The 15,343-nt window shown below is 54.6% G+C and overlaps 3 protein-coding genes across 9 annotated transcripts; 2 read left to right on the top strand and 1 right to left on the bottom strand.

The window, feature by feature from the left end:
- Position 1: 1 nt before the first annotated feature.
- CUTC (cutC copper transporter) lies at positions 2-8,091 on the bottom strand. Of its 6 annotated transcripts, none has more exons than XM_086616537.1 (8): positions 8,002-8,091; positions 7,862-7,921; positions 7,370-7,579; positions 6,086-6,121; positions 5,532-5,665; positions 4,904-4,931; positions 4,396-4,501; positions 2-122 (listed from the first exon to the last, which is right to left on the bottom strand). In XM_086616537.1, exons 1-8 carry the CDS (start codon positions 8,069-8,071, stop codon positions 2-4), a joined length of 765 nt encoding a protein of 254 aa, XP_086472663.1. In that variant the 5' UTR covers positions 8,072-8,091. The 6 variants fall into 6 exon arrangements, with proteins under 6 accessions (XP_086472663.1, XP_086472666.1, XP_086472668.1 ...); XM_086616536.1 differs by lacking the exon at positions 2-122 and adding an exon at positions 3,372-3,796 and having other exon boundaries at positions 4,396-4,594; positions 4,901-4,931; XM_086616538.1 differs by lacking the exon at positions 2-122 and adding an exon at positions 3,372-3,796.
- Positions 8,092-8,421: 330 nt separating this feature from the next.
- On the top strand, positions 8,422-12,852 carry COX15 (cytochrome c oxidase assembly factor COX15). 2 transcript variants are annotated; one of them, XM_086616535.1, is made up of 8 exons: positions 8,422-8,451; positions 9,280-9,402; positions 9,628-9,814; positions 10,037-10,204; positions 10,713-10,794; positions 11,131-11,285; positions 12,192-12,305; positions 12,603-12,852. In XM_086616535.1, exons 1-8 carry the CDS (start codon positions 8,438-8,440, stop codon positions 12,732-12,734), a joined length of 975 nt encoding a protein of 324 aa, XP_086472661.1. In that variant the 5' UTR covers positions 8,422-8,437; the 3' UTR covers positions 12,735-12,852. The 2 variants fall into 2 exon arrangements, with proteins under 2 accessions (XP_086472661.1, XP_086472660.1); XM_086616534.1 differs by lacking the exon at positions 8,422-8,451 and adding an exon at positions 8,499-8,800.
- A 374-nt stretch (positions 12,853-13,226) lies between these two features.
- On the top strand, positions 13,227-14,928 carry ATP6V0E2 (ATPase H+ transporting V0 subunit e2). Its single transcript, XM_086616597.1, has 4 exons — positions 13,227-13,330; positions 13,411-13,458; positions 13,721-13,869; positions 14,136-14,928. The coding sequence occupies exons 1-3, from the start codon at positions 13,227-13,229 to the stop codon at positions 13,812-13,814; spliced, it is 246 nt and encodes an 81-aa protein (XP_086472723.1). The 3' UTR covers positions 13,815-13,869; positions 14,136-14,928.
- The last annotated feature ends 415 nt before the right edge of the window (positions 14,929-15,343 follow it).

Here is a 15,343-nt window from a genome sequence, read left to right as displayed (position 1 = left end):
CTCAGGCGAGAACAGACGGCAGCTCCCTCCTCGCGCTCTGCCTGGCTCTGAGAGTGGCTCTGAGGGTGGATGCTTGGGACAAAAGTCCCCACACACCCTCGAATGGAGTTGGAACAAAATCCCTGATGACAGGCAGTTAATCGTTAACTTGGCGCTATTGCGCAAGATGACAGACCAAAGCAGTGACCAAAAGGGCTTTGGAAACTGCATGGGCTGCGAGGAAGGGAGGAGAGGAAGGCTCAAGAAAGAGAAGAAAGGACAGATGCAGGGAAGCCGCTGTCACAGTCACTGCAGGACACCACAGCCATCACTCAGAAACCACACCCTTCTCCCGTGCACATCAACCGAGACAAGCTCTTATCAACCCACCAAAGACAATCAACTTTGGTGCAACAGACCTTTCCTGCCAGAACAGGCCTGCTGAACGCTGCCAAAAAGTACAGCAAAGGCTGATCTCTCGGGAGCCAAAGACACTACCCTTTCTCTCACGTACCACCCAGCAAGGAGGCCCAGGACATCAGCAGTGCTCCAGGCCTGGGAAGTGCAGCATCTGGTAGCTGAGCTGATCACATGCTGCAGTGGTCTCTCTGAGTCCCCAGGATCCAAGTTCCTTTTACCAACTTCTTCTGGCCTACACAGCTTGAAGACTTTTCCAGCTCTTTCTTTTGCTTCTCCCTTTCTCACATCCCCGTGTTGTCTGCATGTTACAGCAGCTGGCTGACCACAAAATCCAAAAGGGATTTTGAATCTTCATTCTAAGGCAACCCACAACATCCAAGACAGCCAGAGGATCAATCTCAAGGAGGATGACTGCCACTAAATCATCGTCCTGCTGCTTAGAAAAGTGGAGGTGTGGGGGCAGGTTGGGATGGCACTACTCTAAGGCTGGAACTGAATTTGCTTTATCATACATGCTTTTGGGGAGCAGCAGGTGAAAGGGGAAGGTAGAGTGACTGTAACAATTCTACTGTCTCATGGTTCATGGAATTCATAGATAGCTCAGAAGTCAAGGGTGATACAATGAGTAACTCCTCAGGAACAACCTCCTTACTATCAATAGCAAAGTTCAACGTGCAACTCATTGGTTAATTATTATTGGCTTGTCTGATTAAATCCACCTGTTTTTGTCAATCAAGCTACCCTTAGTGCTAGGTCCTCCAGGCCAGAACCAATACACTGCTAATGAGAGCAGCAGTCTCCTGCAATGGGTAAGAAGTGAATGGAGCAGCCACTCCCTCAGCCCTTCTCCATCCAGAGCGCTGACACCATTCTTCCTTCCGCTCGCTGGCACAGGTGTCCTCTGGCCCTGCTTGTATCCACCTGGAGTGCTGCTGCCAAGGGGAGCATTCACTCATGACACCTTCCTAGTTAATGCTCTGTCCCATCGCTTGTCTCAGTTTTCAGTACATGTCACAGCCCATCCTCACCCCATCTTGGTCTCTCATTCAAGCTGAAGTGCTTTGCTCAGCACAGGACACCAGCCATCTTTATGCTGAAAACAAGCACACCTCCCACTTTATTTACCCTCATACCTGGGACATTCTCCTAAAAACCCACAAAGCCACCACACTGTCCTTCAGCTCCTTCCATAAAGCTTCCTTCACCACAACTCCCAGAAAACATTCACTGGAAGCAAGCTAATGAAAACGGTAAAGATCTCTTTGGCCAACAACACACCACTTCCCTGTGCTCTCCTGCCTTTATCTGCCTGTTGTCCACCATCTTATAACCTAAGTTTTCAAAACCAGGCATTGCCCGTCTCACACAGGGTCTGGTCCAGCGATCTACAAACTAGTGCAGCCCTCCCCGCTCACCTATTTCTGAAGGGTTTGTTTCTCTGCTTTGTTGTGCTGTAACCCCAGGTGAGTTCAAAAGCCTTTTTTACTTTCTTTTTTTTTTTAGACTTTACACGAAAGGAATGAACCAACCCTGTGTTTAGAATGCTGAAGGGGCTGTGTCAGCAGAATATTCCTGTTAATTGAGTTACCAGTATCTTAATTATCATCATGACTCATGAAATCGCACAACACGAGTCACGAACTCTTAAAGCACGTGTTCTGAACTATACTGACTATAACCACAAATTAATTCCTTATTCTGAGTTTGGATCTTTCTTACTGCCTGCCCATCCATCAGTGCTGAAGCAGGCTCTGACACCAGCACTAAGCAGCCATTCCCTTCCCAGCTCCTATGTTGAGAACTACTACATACATTCCCGAGGCGTGTTTTGGGAGACACTGATTGCTCTGATGGATCCTCATGAAAAGGTGGATGTAACCTTCGAGCTGAAGAGATGTAGTTAGTCTTGGTTATAGGTTTTCAATGACCTGGCTCTGTTTAAGGTGGCAAAAGGCGCTGCCACCTTGTCAAATATTACATTTTCCTGTACATCCTCACGGGCTGCATGCTATTGCCAGGATGGGCAGATGAATCTGAACCCTGTTTTTTGCTTCCTAAGAAGGTTCACTATCGCTGCTGTCAGGGGGATTCTCTCCAGCTTTGTGGCTCTTTTAGAGAAGAGCAGGAAGCAAGAATAAAGGTGCTTTATCTCTGGCTCTCTACTCTTTTAATGGACCACTCTGACACCATTCAGATCTTTTGCTGGGTATCTTGCAGGGTATCTGAAATGAGTCTAAGGCTTCAATTTTGACTAGGCAGCAATAACCCAACAGGCACATTGCCCCAAGCACTGTCTGCAGAACAAGCAGCGGTTGGTGCTTCATGTTAGGAAAAGGACCTGGAAAGTCCCTGAGAAAAAGCACCTTGTCCTCCCCAAGGAATCTCATCATATGCCCATCTCACCTCCAGCACTCACACCCCACAGCCCAGGATGTCTCACAACTACCTCACCTAATCAGTCAGGTAGTTAGAAGCTCCTTCCCATTAGAACTTAATGTGTTCATCACCTCTATGTATCAATATTCTTTTCTCTACCTAGCAGCTGCTGCCTTGCTAATCCCCAGCTATTCTACTGGCTGACCACAGCAGGCCTTGTTTCCCTCCCTGGCCCTCTGGATGTGACTGTTTTCTCCTCTGGTGCAGCAGGGGCCTGACTAACGCAGCACAAGTCTGGCTCTCGTCTCTCCGCCCTAGCAGGCAGCTCTCTGACCTACCTCTCCTGACACCAGGGTTTGAGTCATGTACGTAGCCCAATGCTTATTTGCTATTACTTTGTTCTCGGGGAGTGTTTCTGCCTCCTGTGTAACTGCCTTGTGTCACACAGATGAGCCCATCTGGACTTCTCTGTTCACAATATGTTATCTCGAGCTGACAGTAAAGCACACTGTACTGAGGTACACAATATAGATCAGTCTTATCTGTAAAATAAATTGAAAAAAGCAGAGCAAGGGGCGGGGGGGGGGGGGGCAGCTGCAGTGTTTATTTGACAATCACATGCAGTGCTACACAATTCAATCCCCCTACTTGTCAGCTCTCTTTCTCCCAAATACTGACGAACAGCTTGTTGCTGCAACATCTGGGAATGAGTCCTTTTATTTAAAATGGCCAACATAAGTTTCCAGGCCAGGGACTGGTCATTCAGGGGAAGCCAAGGGAAGAGATGTCAAGGCTTCACCACCTAGTTCACATCCTCTGCAGCCTGAGGACAGAAGCAGTACCCATCTGTCCATGTGGCAGGGAAGACTCTGGAGTCTCAGCGCTCTTGTCCCAGCCTGGTGCCTTCCACTACAGAATGTTCTTTGCAATGGCATTCAAGGTCCTCACTTTGGCCACATCTGCCACCTTTATGGAGTATTCAGGGGCAGAGAAGGACGCTCCCATGGCAACATTCGGATTTCTGTCAGGAAAAATACAGATGAGTAAGACACACTAAGAAAAACCCACTGTCTCCCCTAGTCTCAGCAGTGGCCAGAGAACCTGATGGTGCCACCCAGACCAAAGATGAGACAGTAACAGAAAGAATAATCCAAATGCAAGAAACAACAGCATTGACAGAAACTCAATGCAGACCTGTGGACAAGCATAAGCCATTCCTCGCTCATTCCTCAGAGGTACATCCCATTGGCCTCCCAAATCCTACACATTCCAGCAGTAAAAATCTAAGGCAACTACACCAGAACCTACCTGCCTTCCTAACTGCCACATAAGTGTCCTCACAAGGCCTAGGGCAGCAGTAGCAGAGAAATGGCCCAAGGATTCGGTTACACATGGAGCTCGTGTCCAGATGATGGGCACTGCTGAATTTGTACACCGCAGAATACAGAGCCAGGCATCATGAACCCAATCATGAAAGCACAATTAGCATCCAGAAAGCTGTTTGAAATTTATGCCTCTTCTACAAATTAATGTTTGCATTAATCCAGCTTTTTCCTTGTACAGTTTTGGTAAAAAATAAAAAAATAAAAATAAAATAAAATAAAACAAATGATCAGTTACCTGAACTTCATTCCTGAGTCCCGGGCTGAGCGAGCAGAGCAGTGAAACTCAGAAGCAGCAGAGCCTTCCAGAATCCTCTGCAGGTTGCGCTCTGTGATGCCACCCCCTGGTGGGAAGAATCCCGATGTCACATACAGCACATAAGGCACTGTCCCAGACCCGGCATCACCCCAGAACCTGCCCCCCAGGAGACAAGCATCATCCATACAGAGGGTAAAAGACAGCCCACGGGACAACAGAGATCTGGGCACATGAGAGAGACAGGAGAAGCCTTGGCTCATCTTCTCCCACAGATCCAGAGCTGTCCGCAAATGCTCCAGTGAGCAGCAGCTGCAGGGCTCTGCCATCCCCAGCTGGCTGCCTGGCTTTTACTTGGACCAGGGCAAGAGCTCCTCCTCCTGCAGACCTGGCTTAAAAAGCCAGATCAGACAGCACACCCCAGGGCAAGAAGGTAGGAAGCAGGGGCTAGAGACTACGGGACCATGATAGATGACAAAAAAAACATTACCTGGCACCACCACAATTCTGCCCTTTGCCTGAAAGAAGAATAATGTGTGAGTGATACTGCTCAGCACTACATCCGCACACGCATTTGTGGGGCAGCAAAGAACTTTTTCAGGCAGCACCTTCAGTAAGCTCATGGCTGTCACCATGGCTTACCATTTGTGTACTCTCACCCGTCTTTTTTGTACTATTCACGTTTTACAAGGAGAAGCGGAAAAGACTTTGCAGTTACAGCTAAAACAACTTGTCACCGTTTACTCCTACCTCTCTATCTCACCTGGCTACCTCTGAGGTACATCTGTTGCATTTTCCTAACAGAAACAGTGAGATCCCAGCAGGGACCTCACTGTGCTGCTTACGTGGGCTAATCACACGAACTGCTGAAACAAACTCTCACCACCCTCCTCCCAGGCTGTGAGCAAGAACAACCCAACCAGTTTTTGCTGTGGGAGACTTTGGGGTCCAGCCCATGTGGACTTAGGACAACAGATTAAGGCCAAGCCACACAAGAAAGGCAAGCGCTCCTGGAGAGAAGTTCCCCTACAGAAATGAGGGCTACCATAAAGGAGTTGCCTCTGGACAATGTCCAGGAAGCAGCCACAGTAACCCAGGAGACCACAGGGGACACCTACCTGCTCCGCAAGCCTCTTAATTAAGGACAATCCTTCCAGCGCTGAGCTGTCACAGCCGCTCGTCAACACCCGCTCAAACCCCAGAGAAATCAGGGTCTCCAATGCCACCAGAGGGTCGTGCACCATGTCAAAGGCTAAGAGATCAACAGAACTGCTCAGAAATCACCCAGCTCATTGTGCTCGAGCCCTGTCTCCCAGCCAGCTCAGGAGCCCAAGAGACAACAACGGGAAGGGCCCTTCTCACAGCTGGTCACTCCTGCGGGGAGCCACAGCTCCTGACTATAACGCCTCCCTCGCAGCAGTGGCAGAGCCACTGTGCTCAGCTCCTCAGACACCTCCTCCCCACACAGGGCAGTGACACAGCCTCCAAGCTTGGACCCCCTAGGCCTTTCCCCTCCTAGGGGAACAGCACAGCCACAGCCTGCTCTTGCACAGCATGCAGAGCTTTCCCCTCTCCAAAGAACAACCAAAGTACACCAAGCTCAGCTCCCTCCCAGCCCCACCCTCCCCTGGCAGCAGGGTCCCTGCCAGGGCCATTGTCCCAGACCACTCACCTCGGTGAAATGTGACTGGCAGAGGACGGCACACCGCTGCAATAAGAAGACACATGGTCAGTCAGGGCTGGCACAGAGAGTTCCTTGTGCTAGAACCAGAAAACCATAAGATGAAGGTGGGCAGAGGCTTCTCAGTCCATTCCTGGGGAGCTCAGAAGAGTCCCAGTACTGCTGGGAACAACGCAGCTGCTGCTCTTTGGCCAGGCTGTTTGGTGAAGAAGAGCTCTTCTGCCCTTTGAGGAGGCAACAAACCTTTGTTTTTATCAGTAACACCAAAATCCCCCATCTCATCTGGATCATGCAGAACCCTCATTCCCACTAGAGATGTGTTTCTCTGCAGGAAGGAAGCAGGGAACTTGTCTGATCTACCTGGGGAAGGGACAGCACCAGCGCTCTTTGAAAGCAGGAGAGCTGATTTTTGTGATTTCTTTCACTACTTGCTCTATCTCAGACCACAGCAATCTTCACCAGTGGTGCTCTATTTACTGGGCAAAGCTCATTTATTTCTACGAAAATAAATCCAACTGCCTCCTGCCCTGGAAACACTGGTTCCAGCAGAGCAACTCGTTGCTCTAGTGGAGGTAAATCCTGGCAAGACCTCTCTCTTTAGCCGCACTCCCTACAGCACATTCACCTTCACATGAGAACCTCAGCACCACATCACCAGGGAAAGGCTCAGCTCTCTTTAGCTTTGGCTGTAGCTCAGGGAAAAGACATGAAAGCAATTCTCTTTCTCTCTACATGTTAGGGGCCTGGACTAACAACTTCCCACTGCAGCTTCGGTAGCCTTTTATATGTTTCCACATCTCTCATTATCTTTTCTCATTGGATGTGTCACATAAAAAAAATAAAGACGAGTTGCCAGCTACTCACAAAGTCAAAGTCCGGGAGAGACATATCCTAGACACCTGTAGCAGCAAAGTAAGGAAAAGAATAGCGGGCAAAGAAAATGGAGAAAGGAGAGAATCCAACAGTTTAATACTCTGGTGCCCAAAAAGCAGCTCGCCTACGCCTTGCTCCTTCTTAGATCCTTCTATTATGTCCCAGGAGGCCTCAAACTCTGTGTGCGCTGCTTAGGGCAGCAGCCCTTGGTCTCTAAAGCGTCTTACTTACTGAACATGTTGTAGCTAGAGATAGCGAGGCCACAGACAAGACCTGCAGACCAAAGCACCCCGCAGTTCTTTCTACACCATCAGACAGAGCAGCACTGAACTCACACCCGCAGTCACAACACAGATATCACACAGAGCTCAGCACAGTGCTTCTGACCGGAGACACTCTTACCCAGCAACGCTGTGCAGAGCTCTGTATCAATGCGCCCATCCTCAGTGAGGGCGCCGAACACCAGCCCATCGGCACCGTGCAGCTTGGCAAGGCAGATATCGGCTTTCATCACCTCCACCTCACGGTCCGAATAGAGGAAATCTCCCCCACGAGGTCGGATCATCACGAACACGGGGACTCGCACGCACTGCTTCACCACCTGCAGGAGTCCTGGAGGGGAAGGGAGAGAGGCAGCTCAGCACCCAGCTACAGGAGCTCTGGCCGCTGAAGGAGGCCAGGCGAGATGGTGAGGGGGGGTACATAGGGCAAGGAGGAAGCCACACTACCGGGAGGGGGACACAGGAAGAGGGGAAGGGAAGGAAGGAGCTCAGGAGGATGCACTGGGCATGCTGACCCCCCAGGGAGGGGGAGCCAGCCCAGGGGGCGGGGAAGCCAGCCCAGGGGGAGGGGAAGGACCCGGGCCGCCGCAAGGCGGGGGCGGGCGAGGCTCACCCATGCTCGGGGTGGTCCCTCCTTCCACGAGGCCCGCGCACAGCTCGATCCGGCCGGCACCTGGGAAGAGGCGCGTCAGAACCGGCCCCGCCGAGGCCCTCCGCACTGCGGCCCCTTCCTCCGAGGCCCCCGGGTCTTACCTCCGCGCTCCGCGTTGACAGCGGACTCCACCGAGTCCACGCACACCTCCATGAGGAAGCCATCGTCCATGCCTGGGGGAGAGCGGTGCCGTCAGCCCCATCCCCCCCATGGCAGCCGCCCCGTTCCGCACCGCCGCCGGCCGCGGCCCCGCCCCCATCCCACTTCCGGCGCACGCCCCGCCCCGTCGCTGCCGCTTCCGGCCTCGCCCCCTCGCGGCCCAGGCCCGCTCCGCCCGCGGGCGCGAGGGCGGGCGCGGGAGGGGGGGGGGGGTCCGGCACGCCTCGCTCGCGCGCCGCGGCGGAAGCCCCGCCCCCCTGCGCCTCGGCTCCGCCCCCACCGCCCCGCGGGCCCCGCCCCCGCCTCGCACGCGCCCTCACCTGCGCTGGCGGCGCGCGGGGGTCGCTGCTGCCTGTCGGTCACGTGCCGGGGATTGTCATGGTGACGCCCAGGTGTGTCCGGAAGTGCTCGTTCTGCTTCCGGCGGCGCTGCGCCGCTTCCGGGGTCGTTCGGGATGCTGCGGGCGGCGCGCGGCGGCGCGCGGCTCTTCCTGCCCGCGCGGGGCGGCGGCGGTGGCGGCGCTGCTGAGGGGCGGGGGCGGCCGCCGGCACCGGGCGCGGCCCCGGCCCCGGCCCCCGCCCCGCTCGCCCCGCTCTGCCGCCCTCCGCAGCGGTGCCTGCAGCGGCGGCTCCCGCAGCGCGCGCCCCAGCCCGCCGCCGCCGCCCCGCCCGCCGTGGGGCGATGGCTGCTGGCCTGCAGCGGCGCCGTGGCCGGTGCGGTGGTGCTGGGCGGCGTCACCAGGTGAGCCCGGCGTCCCCCGCCCCGCCGGCACCGGTTCGCGCCCCGCGGCCGGGGCCGCCGAGGAGGCTTGGAGCTGAAGCCGTGCGGAGGCAGCGGCCCCTGCCGCCCGCGACCCGCTCAGCCTGTCCCCGCGGCCCGCAGCGGCCTCCCATGCCGGGGACCCGCCCCGAGCGCGGCCGTGAGAGCTCCTCTCCTGTCTTTCCTCCTTCCTCGCTGCAAGGGGACATCGTGGGGGAGGGCTGGGAGTATCGGAGGGACGCTCTCCGCGGTGCGTCCTTGCCACCTGGGGATAACTTTCTCTCACGCGTTTTTGGTAATTTTGGGTCTGTTGATCACTCGCAGACTCCCTGATCTCCGTCCTATTTCTGACTGTGAGTTTAAGGTTTGCCCGGTGCAGCCAGCAGCTCTTGTTTCAGTTCGGTAGATCTGCATGCTGTCAGCGAGTGAATTGTGCCAGCACGTGTCTCTGTATGCCCCAGGCTGACAGAATCAGGCCTTTCTATGGTTGACTGGCACCTGGTGAAAGAGATGAAACCCCCGAGAACACAGCAGGAGTGGGAAGCTGAGTTCCAAAAGTACCAGCAGTTCCCGGAGTTTAAAATGTGAGTGCACAAAAGTGGAAGGAGGATGGACTGAGATGATCAAGAAACTCTTGTAAGAATGGAAATATTTTCCAACATCACTGGAAAGGCACGTGAAGCCTGTCTGATGGTGGCTCCTTCGCTGTCACTTCCTTTCTCTGAGGAAGGTGATCCCTTGTTGCGGGAAGTGCAGCATAGGACTGCCGCATCACGTGAAACAGTTCTTTGTTTTACTGTCGTTAACAGCCTGAATCACGACATGACACTGACAGAGTTCAAGTTCATTTGGTACATGGAGTATTCGCACCGTATGTGGGGCCGTGTTGTGGGTCTGGCCTACATTCTCCCGGCCGCCTACTTCTGGCGGAAGGGCTGGCTCAGCCGCCCCATGAAGGGCTGTGTTCTTGCACTCTGCGGGCTGGTCTGCTTCCAGGTGAGCGAGCTCTGTAGCCGCAGGGATTAGCGGCAGCATCTCCTGTGAATGTCTTCTGGTCAAGTGTGGTTGAGACAGTGGGATTTGTGAAAGCTGGGGAGGTGTCAGTGCTGGTAGCTGGTTGAAGGGGGAGGAAACAAGTTGCTTTGCCTGTGATGTTTGTCTGGTCCTAGGCAGCCACTGCTGCGCTGTCTGGCTCTAACCCCTCACCTGTTTCATCAGGGGCTGCTGGGGTGGTACATGGTGAAGAGCGGGTTGGAAGAGAAACCAGACTCGTACGACATTCCTCGAGTCAGTCAGTACCGCCTGGCAGCACATCTCGGCTCCGCGCTGGTTCTGTACTCTGCCAGCCTGTGGACGGGGCTGTCCTTGCTGCTTCCGCGACACCAGGTACGGAGTCGCGTGTCAGGATTCGAAAGCGCAGGGCTGTGTCAATTGAGAGCGCTGGGGCTGTGATGTGAAGGGTGAGGAAAGGGTGTGAAGGGTGATGGTGCTTCCGGTTTAGTCTCTTGTTCCCGACTGTGATCTAACACTGCGTGACAAAATACCCTTTCTGTAAACTTCTCTGTTATGGGACGCTTCCTTTGTCTTGTGCTGTTCCACCCAAAAGTTATCAGTCTTGGAGTTCGTGCAAGCTCAGGCAGGGGTGTGCCTGGCCGGGTTAAATGGTCTGTGCCAGTAACTGTCCAGTGGCCACTTCAGTTTCTGCACATGATTGGACTGTAGTTGTGGTTTTGAGGAACCACTGAAGGTGACTGTGCTGTGTGGCAATCTCTAGATTGCTGCTGTAAAATGCGGGCCAGCCCTTTGGCCTGTGTACGTAGTGAAGGTTTTTCTTACCTGGGAGTCGCTTCGCTTTGATTCTTTTCTTTTTTTTTTTTTTTTTATTATTTTACAGTTACCTGAGACCCATCAGCTCCTTCGCCTGAGACAATTTGCTCATGGCACTACAGCTCTCATTTTTCTCACCGCTCTTTCAGGTAAGAGTGTTTCTCATCGCTGTCCCGTCTGTGGCTCATTCCTCTGCCTTGTTTAAATTCTGGTCTGGTGGGGACTCTGAGCAACCTCATCGTGTTCCTTGGGAAAACTTTATTGCTGTTAGGGAGCTTACAGTCAAGAACCTCCCTTACTGGTCTATCATGAGCAGGTGAAGATGCGCCTTCCAGCCTGCTTGTTGCTGTGTGATCTCTTTATGTTTCTGAAAGAAATTCAGGATCAAGCTGAGCTTTTGAGTCAGGCTGGATTCAAGAGCTGTGCAGCCTGGAATGCCACCTTTGGCTGCCCTGGTAGTCTCATCCTCGGCTCTGAAATTGCAGGTGCCTTTGTGGCAGGGCTGGATGCTGGCCTTGTGTACAATTCCTTCCCCAAAATGGGGGAGTGCTGGATCCCAGATGATCTCCTTGCCTTCTCCCCTGTGCTGAGAAATATCTTTGAGAATCCCACAACTGTACAGTTTGATCACCGGATCTTGGTAAGTGCCGTCTTCCTGCTATGTCTGTGCTGCTTCTCAGTTGTCTTCTGCAGCCAAGCTGTCCTCTTTGGGCCATGGGTCTGTCATCTTGAGTGATAGCCAGGGTGTCTGAAGGTCCTGAGAGTTGTTACCAATTTGCTTTTGCAGAAAGAGGAAGTTTAGCGCTCTTATTTGTAGTCTCCTTCAAGGACAGCTTCCTCCTGTGCAAGTTGCAGACTTCATTTCTTTATGTCTCCTTTTCCGTAACACGAGCTACAGACTAGGGTAGCCCTCGCTACTGAGATGTCTGGAGATGTTGTGTGAAATAAAACTTGGAAATCCCAATATCAGTGCTGTCTGTTTCCTTCAGTGTTTCTGAAGTTGCTTTACACCAATAGCAACCTGTGAAAATACTTCAGCTAGTTAGAGCAATCCAAGTATTAAATACCACCGCTGGCGCTGCTGTGGACTAAGCCATTACTAAGGCTAAAAAGAAGGATTAAGTGATGTGGAAGAGGAATCGCCTGGGGTGACCTGCACAGCAAGGTTATGCTGGTGAACTACAACTGAGTGGTGAAGATGAGATCAGTGTTCCAGCTGACAGCTTCCACCTTTAGTTGTCAAGGTGACAAACAGGGAGAGGGCAGAAAAAAACCCTAATGACGTGAAGAAATGAGGAAAAGCTATTGGAAAGTAAAGCACTAATTGGGAGGAAAATGGAACACTCTATGACTTTAGTTAAATTTCGGGGTTGTTAACCTGACAGGCATGGGACCTTTGGGATTTGGTCATGCCATTAACGTGTTTCTATAGCTACACGTTGCTCACAGAATTTCTTTTACTGCACAGAAGGCACAGCCGAAGGCCACTGCACCTGTTTCCCTTGAACTCTCCTTGAAGAGTAGTTGTTTCTGTTCCCTTTTATAGGGAATTGCCTCAGTCACAGCTGTCACAGCACTGTACCTCTTCTCGCGGAAGATCCCCCTCCCTCACAGGACCAGGATGGCAGTGACTTCCTTATTGGCTGTGGCTTGTGTGCAGGTACTGTCTGTTTGGTTTCTTCCTTCTATTTTTTTTTTTCTCTCTCTAGTCCTTTGTAGCGTGTTCACAAGACAGAGCTGTCCTCAGCTTGGATCGGTGCTGGCCCCATGAGCCTGGAGCTGAGAAATGGAGCTGCCTGGACTCCTGCCGGGGCCTCACCATACTGCATGCGCAGTCTGAGTTTGAGGGTGGGAAGTCTGGCTGTGGCCGTGAGCCTTTCCGCATCACACTGTGTGCTGGGGATGTGCATCAGGGCTGCATCCACAGCTGCTCTTACCCCTTCTCTCTTCTTGGCAGGTGGGCCTGGGCATCAGCACCCTGCTGCTGTATGTCCCCACGCCTCTGGCTGCCACACACCAGTCGGGCTCTCTGGCGCTCCTCAGCGTGGCACTCTGGCTCATGAGTGAGCTCCGGCGAGTTCCCAAGTAACGCGCCGGAGGGGGAGCCCTCCCGGGGAAGCTGTGCCTCAGCCCGGAGGCGGCAGAGACACCCACCCCGGGGGCACGGGGGGATGTGTGCCCCGCCGGGCTGGGAGCCGGGAGGAGGCAGCGGGTGTGAGTGCGAACTTTGTAACATAAAGGTGTTTTTACGGAGCGGCTGGTGTCTGGCTGGGTGCGTCTTTTCCGGAGCGAGGTGAGGAGGGATGCGGGGAGCCGCGGCGGGAGCGGCTGCACCGGGCGGAGGGCACCGAGCCGCGCCGCTGCGGCGGGGAGGGGAGGGCGGGCGGGCGGGCTCCCCTTGGCGCCCCCTGGCGTCGGCCCGGCGCACTCCCGGCTGCGCGTCTCCGCCAATGAGAGGCGGCGGTTGTGCTCGCCTGGTGCGCTCCGCCCGCGGATTGGCCGCCGCGCGCGGCAGTGGGCAGAGCGGCATCCGGTGCGGCGGCGCGCGCTCGGTCGGTCGATCGGTCGGTGCGCAGCGGCCATGACGGCGCACAGCTTTGCGCTGCCACTCGTCTTCTTCTCCGCATTCTGGGGCCTCGTGGGCATCGCCGCCCCCTGGTTCGTGCCCAAGGGGCCGAACCGCGGGTGAGTGGGGGCCCTGGGGGGATAGCGGGGCGGGGTGTCGGGGACCAGGCCTCCCCATGCTAATGCCGGTGTCCCCGCAGGGTCATCATCACGATGCTGGTCACCACCGCCGTGTGCTGCTACCTCTTGTGAGTACCGTGGACGGGGCCCCCATACCCACCCTACCCTCCCGCATCCTCCGTGTGACTTCACCGGGCCTGGTAGCTGCTGCCCAGCCTCCCGCCCGTGGATGAACGGGACGGGCCCTGGGCTGCGGCTTGCCTCCCTCCCGGGCACTTCACTGCCCATGGCAGCAGTCCCTCTGCCAGCCCCTTGAAACAGCAGTGTTCCAGAATCCTGGTGCCTACTCTTGTGGTACCAGGGCTGATGGCAAGTTGGGTCCCTTTGCAGCTGGCTCGTCGCCATCCTGGCCCAGGCCAACCCCCTGTTCGGGCCGCAGCTGAAGAACGAGACCATCTGGTATGTGCGCTTCCTCTGGGAGTGAGCAGTTCCCAGGAGCCGGCGCCTGAACAGAGACACACATCCCCAAAATCATCACCGTGAGTGGGCGGAGGGCTGGGGTGGCAGAGATGTCCCTGCTTGCCTGCCTGTGTCTGGCTGGGGAGGGAGCTGCAGCCTGTTACTTGCTGGATGGGAGATGCTTTGGCTTCTGTGGTGAGCTGGTCCAAGTGTGGGGCTGCTGGCTCTGTGCTGGGCATGAGCAGACCAAGCACTTCCCCCTGAGCCTGTGATTCTCTAGGTTTGTGGAGGGGTCTGTCGTCAATGCAGTTTGGTACTAACTTCTCCTCCTTTCTCCCTCCCCTAGCTCTTGCTGCTGTTCCAGCCTCTACCCCTCCCATACCAGGCAGCCCTCAGAGGTGCTGGGACAGAGGCTGGACCTGCTGCCCCAGCTCACCTTGAACACTGCAACCTGGACCAGTGATGGCTGGGCCCCTGAGCACAACAGCCAGTGCCCCTGCCTGGGATGAGGGCCTGGTAGTCCCAGCCCTGGGAGCAGCCACACTACCAGGGAGAGATCCCCTCAGCTGGCCATATGCTGCAGTTACTGACACTGAGCACCACCCTGAGAGAGATCTGTGTATAGTGCCAGCGGATCCTGTCCCTGCAGTGCTCACTCTGCTCCCTCCAGTGCGCTCAACCCTAGCCCACCAAGTGAATCCCCTGCTCTTGGCCCAAGCTGCCCAACTAGTTACCATATCCCTGGTCATTTTAGGCACCAACTGCCCTTCTGTGTGAGAAGGCAGGAGCCCATAGCATCCTGTGTTGTATGGTCAGTCCCCTGCAGTGAGGGTGGTCCTTGCTAAGACAGATTCTAGCTGTGGATGTGATAAGATAGGGCTGACCCTAGAGGAGCACGTGGCCCCCCTTGGGTGTGATGAGCGAGGTGCTGGTGTGCACGGCAGGGGACTGCTGCTTGGCAGCCTGCTAGAAGGGGTTAAAGTGATGCTGTATCTCCTCCCACCTCAGCAGTGAGGGTGCTGCAGTAGTGTCTAGGTGTCACCACCACTCCAACCTTTGTCCAGGTTCTGAGAAGAACATAGGGCATTGTGTTTTAGGTTTCCCCTTATTTATCAATTAATTTATCTGAATTTATTTACTTGTCTGTGTTTGTTAAGTTTGTGTTGTGGAAATAAATCCTTTTTCTAGTAAGTGATGCTGGAGGCAGAGTCACATGCTGCTTTGAGGCTGAGAAACAGTCTTCGCTTTATTCAGACTTCTTCCTTCTTCCCTTCCCCCCAAGCCTGCTCTTGCACCATGAGAACAAGGCTGGGATCCTCAGCTGTTGAGCAGGAGGTTGGCAGCACACTGGAAAGTGCATAGAAAGTTTTATCCTTGCTGCCACCTGTGCACTCATCCTGTGGGACAAGGGTCACAGGTAGGCAACAGCATGTGCTAGAGGGAGAACTGGGTACCTGCCCAGCCACTCTGGTGCTAGGCAGCTGTGCTGGTGCCATCCCATGGCTGTGCAGCAGCTGGAGAAGCTTAGTCACCTCTTTCCCAGGCAGCTCCATA

This window comes from Tauraco erythrolophus, chromosome 9, assembly GCF_009769465.1.
Source record: "Tauraco erythrolophus isolate bTauEry1 chromosome 9, bTauEry1.pri, whole genome shotgun sequence".
In the NCBI taxonomy this organism is placed as follows: Eukaryota; Metazoa; Chordata; class Aves; order Musophagiformes; family Musophagidae; genus Tauraco; species Tauraco erythrolophus.
Note: the sequence above shows the minus strand (reverse complement) of the source record. Positions and strands in the feature narration are given on the sequence as shown.

Excerpts from the sequence above, each read along its gene's own strand:
- COX15 (XM_086616534.1), top strand. The coding sequence starts at position 8,514 with ATGCTGCGGGCGGCGCGCGGCGGCGCGCGGCTCTTCCTGCCCGCGCGG. Across the intron at positions 9,403-9,627 it reads CAGTTCCCGGAGTTTAAAAT|CCTGAATCACGACATGACAC; the intron begins GTGAGTGCACAA and ends TGTCGTTAACAG. Across the intron at positions 12,306-12,602 it reads TGGCTGTGGCTTGTGTGCAG|GTGGGCCTGGGCATCAGCAC; the intron begins GTACTGTCTGTT and ends TCTTCTTGGCAG.
- CUTC (XM_086616536.1), bottom strand. The coding sequence starts at position 8,071 with ATGGACGATGGCTTCCTCATGGAGGTGTGCGTGGACTCGGTGGAGTCC. Across the intron at positions 7,580-7,861 it reads AGGGACCACCCCGAGCATGG|GACTCCTGCAGGTGGTGAAG; the intron begins GTGAGCCTCGCC and ends CTTCCCCTCCAG. Across the intron at positions 4,595-4,900 it reads AATTGTGGTGGTGCCAGGTA|ATGCTTGTCTCCTGGGGGGC; the intron begins ATGTTTTTTTTG and ends TCTGTATGGATG.
- ATP6V0E2 (XM_086616597.1), top strand. The coding sequence starts at position 13,227 with ATGACGGCGCACAGCTTTGCGCTGCCACTCGTCTTCTTCTCCGCATTC. Across the intron at positions 13,331-13,410 it reads CCCAAGGGGCCGAACCGCGG|GGTCATCATCACGATGCTGG; the intron begins GTGAGTGGGGGC and ends GTGTCCCCGCAG. Across the intron at positions 13,459-13,720 it reads GCCGTGTGCTGCTACCTCTT|CTGGCTCGTCGCCATCCTGG; the intron begins GTGAGTACCGTG and ends GTCCCTTTGCAG.